At 52.0% G+C, this 6,783-nt stretch overlaps 1 protein-coding gene across 1 annotated transcript in view; it reads right to left on the reverse strand.

Annotated features, from left to right (window-relative positions):
- Positions 1-5,599: 5,599 nt before the first annotated feature.
- VOLCADRAFT_105666 (uncharacterized protein) overlaps positions 5,600-6,783 on the reverse strand; it is a 2,029-nt gene continuing 845 nt past the window's right edge. Inside the window, exons 2-3 of the mRNA XM_002952721.1 lie at positions 6,651-6,776; positions 5,600-6,394 (exon numbers count right to left, since the gene is read on the reverse strand). Of these exons, the coding sequence (XP_002952767.1) occupies positions 6,122-6,394; positions 6,651-6,776 (399 nt within the window). The 3' untranslated portion in view covers positions 5,600-6,121. The remainder of the gene's footprint in view (positions 6,395-6,650; positions 6,777-6,783) is intronic.

Consider the following 6,783-nt stretch of genomic DNA (forward strand, 5'->3'; position numbering starts at 1 on the left):
AGTGCGAACCCAGAGACCCTGGACACGGGTCAACTGGTCGACGTTATTGGGATCGTCGAACCAAGGGTCGGTTTTGTATCCGTCCACGATTCGTTTGGCAAAAGCAGAAATCGTCAAATCGGCAGCCACAGACTGACGTCGAGTCACAACCGACAGGACGACAGAGTGCAAGGAAGGATGGCGACTCAAAGCATCAGCAACGTTAACAGAACCAGACACATGTTCCCAAGTGAAGTTAAAACGCTGCATATATTCTAACCACCGCGCCTGGCGGCGGTTAAGAGTCGGAACACCCTGCAGAAAGGTTAGAGGCTTGTGGTCGGTTTTGACAACGAACGGGCGTCCTTCAAGATAGCAGCGCCATTCACGCAGGGCGTGAACAACGGCTAGTAGCTCTTGTTCACCCGTGGTGTAGCCGCGTTCGGCAGCAGAAAACTTCTTGCTGGAAAACGCGACAGGATGACCGTTCTGAAGCAAAACTGCCCCCGTACCGTGCAGCGAGGCGTCGGAAATAAGCTCAACACGGAAAGGCTGAGAGTAATCAGGAAAACGCAGCACTATATCGTCCGCAACAGCACGCTTTATAGCCTCAAAAGACGCCTGACATTCAGCAGTCCAAACGTCAGCGGAAAAAAACGCACCCTTGCGCGTAAGACTCGTCAACGGCGCGGTGAGAGACGAGTAATTGGCTATAAACTTGCGGAAGTAGTTGGTAAGCCCTAGGAACTTTCGCAGCTCAAGCAATGACGTCGGGACAGGCCAGTCACGCACCGCAGCAGTCTTCTTAGGGTCCATGCGAACCCCGTCAACGGAAACCACATGACCCAGATACTCAACTTCGGACTTCGCCCAGTGGCACTTGGACTGCTTGGCGTAAAGCTGTTCCCGCCGCAAAACGTCGAGCACCAAACGAAGATGTTGGAGGTGCTCTTCCTTCGTTTTGGAATAGACGAGGATATCGTCCAGGTAACACACGACAAACTTATCGATGTACGGCCTGAACATACGGTCAATTACGGCTTGAAAAGTAGCAGGAGCGTTAACAAGGCCGAAGCTCAAAACCGTGTACTCAAAGTGACCGAAAGGAGTGCGGAAAGCGGTTTTAGGAATGTCAGACTCAGCAATGCGAATCTGGTTATATCCCTGCTGCAGATCTATAGAGCTAAAGTAAGCGGACCCGCGAAGCTTATCAAGCAAATCGTCTACACGCGGAAGAGGGTACCGATTCTTAGTGGTCATGGAATTCAATCCACGGTAATCTATGCACATGCGTAGAGAACCGTCCTTCTTACCCACAAACAAGATCGGGGCAGAGAAGGGAGACGTACTCGGACGAATCATGCCTTTAGCAAGCAGCTCGGTAACCTGCCGCTTGACCTCATCAAGCTCAAGAGGGCTAAGTCGGTACATAGGGCGTGCGACGGGTTGGGCGTCAGGCACCAACGGAATTGTGTGATCCACCGGACGGACTGGAGGAATACCCGGGATTTCCCGGAAAACATCAGCGTATTCCTCAAGCAGTGCGGAAACTTCAGGGTCCTGAGTGGGAGGAATCACAGAAGTGGCGTTAAGGCTAACCGAAGGACGAACCAGTAAAGCATGTGCCCCTTTGCGAATAAGACGCATAGCAGCATTACGACCAATAGACTCAGGGGTGGCGTGCGCACACATGGCAGCAGCCGCAAAATTAACAAGGGGCGCCGACGAGGCAGCACCACTGTCACCCGAATCATTAGAAGACGTGCGCCAAGGAATCGAGTGCCGAACAGTACCCTTTGACAAACGCAAAATATTGTTTTAAAAATCCAGGGATGCAGAGTGCTTACGCAAAGTATCAGATCCCAGAATAAAAGGAGCAGCGTCAGTCAAGGACGGCAAAACGTATGGCGAGACGGTTAGGTACAAAGACCCGACTGCCATGCGAAACGACACCTGACCCACGATTGCTTGCCTACCTCCGTCAGCGAGCGAAACATGGGACCAGTCCGAAGAGCGGACCGGGAGGTGTAGCCGTTGGACAAGGGACTCACTAATAAAGTCGTGAGTAGCGCCTGTGTCCACCAATGCCGAAAACGTTTGGCCACCAGTCCGCAGGGACACCAGAGGCAAAGCAACTCGTGTGTCCACAGAACCGGAGGCAACTGCGCAAAGAGAGGAAGTAAAGGGCTCCCGGGCAACAGAGAGACAAGGTGAAGGTGCATCGTACCACAACTCAGCAGGATACGGAATTCCAGGAAGCTCTACTGTTTTACCCTCAAGCGAAAGGCTGTTGAAAAGGATGGACTTCGCAGGAAACGTAAGCACTCGGCGCATACCTGCTAGCAACGTTGAAGCCCGCCGAGCGATATGCGAAGGTAGCAAAATGCCGGCCGCGGTATCAGGACGGCGGTGCTTGCATGCAAGGTAGTGCCGAAGCGAAACGCGCAATTGAGTGAGGGATGCAGGGACAAAAAGCACAGTATGACCACCAACGTCGACCGAGCAGAGAGAGCGACCGCGAGGAACCGTTATGTTACATTCCGAGTCAAAGCCCGGTTTGACAGTAACGGCGTCAAAAGAAAAACGGCGTCCAATGGCACTCTCAAACTCTGCCAACGCGGCGGGTCTAACCGTGCGGACCAAAGAACGAATCCCCGCAAAAGGAAACTCAGGGTAATATCCCTCAATACCGCCCTGAGCAAATTCCTAGCACAGCCCCGCTTCACGCAACCTTTTGAGAGCGGGACAGTTGTCGTAGAGGTGGTCGGGACTAACCACCTCACAACAAAAACAGACGGCCTTACCGCCCGCGCGCTGTCGGAGAATTCCCACCTCCCCGTGCGTCAACCTACGGCCGAACTGGTTGACCCACTTGGTCAACTCGCAAGCTTTCGCCAACGGAGTGGCGGATTCTCCGCCAGCGGGTGCACTGGGACGGCCAGTGCCGCGACCCCTATCCCCGCGCCCCCCACGCGAACCTGATCTACCCCCATGACTATTACGCCCAGGACCGCTTCCGCGTCCCATCTGCCTAGGGGCCCCAGCAACAGCTGCAGCGAGACGAGGACCGGGGTCCACGCGCGCCCGCTTGACTGGAGGCCCATCTTCGTCATAATCCTGCAAAACAACAGAATTCGAACGAAGAGCAGAACGGACTTTTCGTTCAGACAGGGCGCGCACTTCCTGGCCCAAGGCATGCTGTACCAGGGCGTCGTAAGAGGCAAACGGCTTTCCATAGACGTCTGTGGCGCAATGGGGCTGCAGGGAAGAAGAAAGGCCTTCGAAAAACCAAAACATACGCTCACTAGGAGTGATCGTGGGTATGTCTTGGAAGACGGCCTCAAGACGCGAAAGGTAAGCTGGTACACTTTCACCAGCACGCATCGCAAAAGATTTTTCAGAGAGCCTACGTCGTGCTTCTTGTTCTACAGAGATAACCTGAGGAGCGAAACGCGTACGCAGGTTATCCAGAACAAGCTGAGCAGTGAGTTCACGCTGCGATAGGGACCACTCATCATACCACGTTTTTGCAGCGCCACGGAGCGCTTGCGACAAAAAGAGGCAGCAAGAACAATGGTCCCTACCCCAGGGCACGATTTCGAAAAACAAAGACGCGTCGCGAATGAACGCCTTGACGCGGGCAGCAGTCTGCTTCGCATCAAGCTTGGCATCTAGCTGCAAAACAGGAGTCGGTAAACTAACCCGAGGAAGGTCGGCAGAAGAAATCGGCCGAACCGAAGGCAAAGGCTCTGGCTCGGCTGCGGCTGCCGCCGCAACCGCACCCCCAGCAGCAGCAGCCGCTTCCACCGCTAACGCACGCGCAGCCGCAGCACGGTGGTCCGCATCTGTCGTCGGGGTTTCTGGTATCACCGTTGGAACATCCGGACGATTCATGGGAGTATTCAGCGGGTTGCGCAGGGCAAAAGGGGCCAAAGAAGGCAAGGAGTGGAGACGTTCGTCACCAGTAGGACCAAGTGGCCTTAAACGAACATTCTCGGCAGCCCCAGTGGGCATATGCAACAAAGGTGCTGCGGCAAAAGTTGAGAATGGCGTTCGCGCATCAGGTTCGCGAACAGCAACAGGGACCTCAATAGGGCCGCCCGGACCTCTAGAAGTACTAGGTGCACCGGGGTCGGAAACAAGTCCCGCAACAGCGTAGGCAGGCAAAGTGGAACGAGCATCAGGTGCGCCCGACGCCATGTCTACACCATTACGGTCGCCGCCCAAATTAAACGGGGCGGGGCTAAACATTTTAGCTAACTGAGAAGGGCCTACCCTTATACAGCAATGACGCAGTCACTGCCGCGGATAGGGGGAGAGCTTGAAGTAGCGGCTCTACCTCAGTCGGGTCCAGCACACCCGTTCTAACCTCTGCAACAACAATGAGCGAGGCAACCAAGGACAAAACAATACAGATGATTACGATCTTTCACTTACCCTGAAGAGCCGCCGCGAGCGCTCCAACACTGTAAGCCTATGACCTTTACTAACAATCGAGATTGGTGCGGAAGAGCTGGTTGAGACCGAACGTCTCGATACCACTTGTTGTATCCACCTCCACTGTTTAGGTGGTAGTGAAAACTTAGTTTTACAACACTCCCACGCGGACAATCCGTCGACAACTAACCCTACTCATAGCCAGCAGTCCAAACAGATCCGTTTACCCAGCAACGCAATCAAACGCAAAATACGGTTACTCCCACGTTCACTAAAGCCACGTAGAGCAACCCAACAGTGTGCAAAGCAAGGTGACGCACTCCCACGGGCGTTTAAACTCCGCACGCGCGCACTCATACTCGGTTTGACAAAATCACGCATGGTTCACATGAAACAACAAGGCGCATTTCACATCGCGTCGCATACCGCGCATTACTGTGCAGTGCCATACAGCTTCCGCAATGCACAGTACACAGCAGGACCAGGACGTTTCCTAGTCGCTATAATTAGCGCCATCAAACACCTCATCGATCACGACCGGTACCAGTGCCTTAGTGCTGTTCATTTTCGCCACAGGATCAGCCGACAGAGGAAAGCGTTTTAATACACTAGCTTCACCTCACAACAATGACTGATGTAACACCCTACCAACTCATAGGGGGTCTAACAGCGTCTAACTTCTTAGGCGGGGCTGTCAGACGGGCTCATTATCAGCTGCTGACGATAGTTGTCAACGTGGCATAACAGCCAGTTAGACACTGGGTTAGAGGCTGTCTTGTCCTGTTTGGCCCTGTGACTGACATATACCTGGAGCCCACACTGTTAACAGTTGTCTGCTTCTAGGGACTGTTAGCAGCTGTAAGGACCTGTAACTGAGCACTGTCTGCCACAACAGGATATTGTTGACAGGATGTTACACTCTGGGTGGGTCACCCAGATGCCGAGAAAGAATTTGTGACGGCTGTTAGGGTTTTGGGAAGCTAATCGTTAGCAATTGTTCAATTCACTTAAGCTGTTAAGCGGTGCCAAGGGCTGTAGTTGCTAACAGGCCTTGAAAGCTGTTACGAGCAGGGACATGCTAAAAGGAAGTTCCATCATGTTACTGGCTGTTGCCATTAGATAATTTGCTGAACTTTTGTTGAAGGATTTTAATTGCCGTATTGAGGTTCAGACGCTGTAAATTTTATGAGCTTTTACATGATTCCCTGTCCACTATTAAATCACACATTATCTTTTTTTGGAAAGCTGTCTGACTTCATTATTCATGCCATCAGCATCTATTTGCCATCATTGGGGATAGAAGCTTGTAGTGCATGGGTAGGCACAAAACCACATTCGTCAGGAATTATATACATATGTATGTATTACACACAACAGTCTGGGTCGCCCTGGTCACCTCACTTGCTCATCATGTGGAATTGTGCAGTATAGTGCACAGCCAGCTGGCCTGTACAGGCATCTATTGTCTCTATTCTTTACAAGTCTGGAGGCTGCTACCAAAATCATCACAGCAACAGCAGTACCTGTTCTTGGCATGCAATTATACACACATGTTCTTCATCAACCTTCACCTGTGACCTGTTTCACACTACTACTGCACTGCTTCCATTTTTCCTAGTGAACACCTACTACACACCACTGAACCACATAGCTCTAGACTGCAGCTGCCCACTGGCTCTGTATCCCTGCTCATCAAGGAACCTCTCTAAGCAACCAACGCCAGCTTGCCCTTGTACTGGACCATGGAGTCATTCCATAGAACATTTGTGCAGCCATGGGAGAAAGCCCACTCCTTGACCTGCTGCTTGCTGAATCTGCCAAGTAGGCTCTGCACTGGAAGCTCTACGACTGTGTGCTTCTTGAGCTCCTTGCCAACCTTAATGGTACCACTGGGCAATACCATGGAGGTCTTCTTGCTGTTGTTCACCCTGTGCAGAATGAAAACGGACACCTTGTCCGTGTCATGCACGATGTTTTCCTGCATCATGAATATGGAGGGACCGACCAGTGCTTATTCAACATTGTGGACATGTATGAAAAGAAACATAGCAGTAGCATAAAATGCATAATCCAGCAGCTGCAGGCAAAGACATTAATTTCAAGCAGTTCATGGTTGCACTGCATTGCAGCTGCAATGTATGCCACACATGCTTACATTAATTGTATGTTGTGAGGCAGCTGCAGATGACAACATGGTCATTCTTGCGAAGAAACATCAAGCCTAATTAACTTACAAGACTGCCAAAGACCACACCGCCAGCTAAGAGCACAGGACTGTCCTTGCCCTCAACAATGAAGACGAACTTGTCATCTTCATTGTTTAGAGGCCCTAAGCTCTTCTGCAAGTATTCCAGGTGCGACTGTGAA

Source organism: Volvox carteri, assembly GCF_000143455.1.
Source record: "Volvox carteri f. nagariensis unplaced genomic scaffold VOLCAscaffold_31, whole genome shotgun sequence".
In the NCBI taxonomy this organism is placed as follows: Eukaryota; Viridiplantae; Chlorophyta; class Chlorophyceae; order Chlamydomonadales; family Volvocaceae; genus Volvox; species Volvox carteri.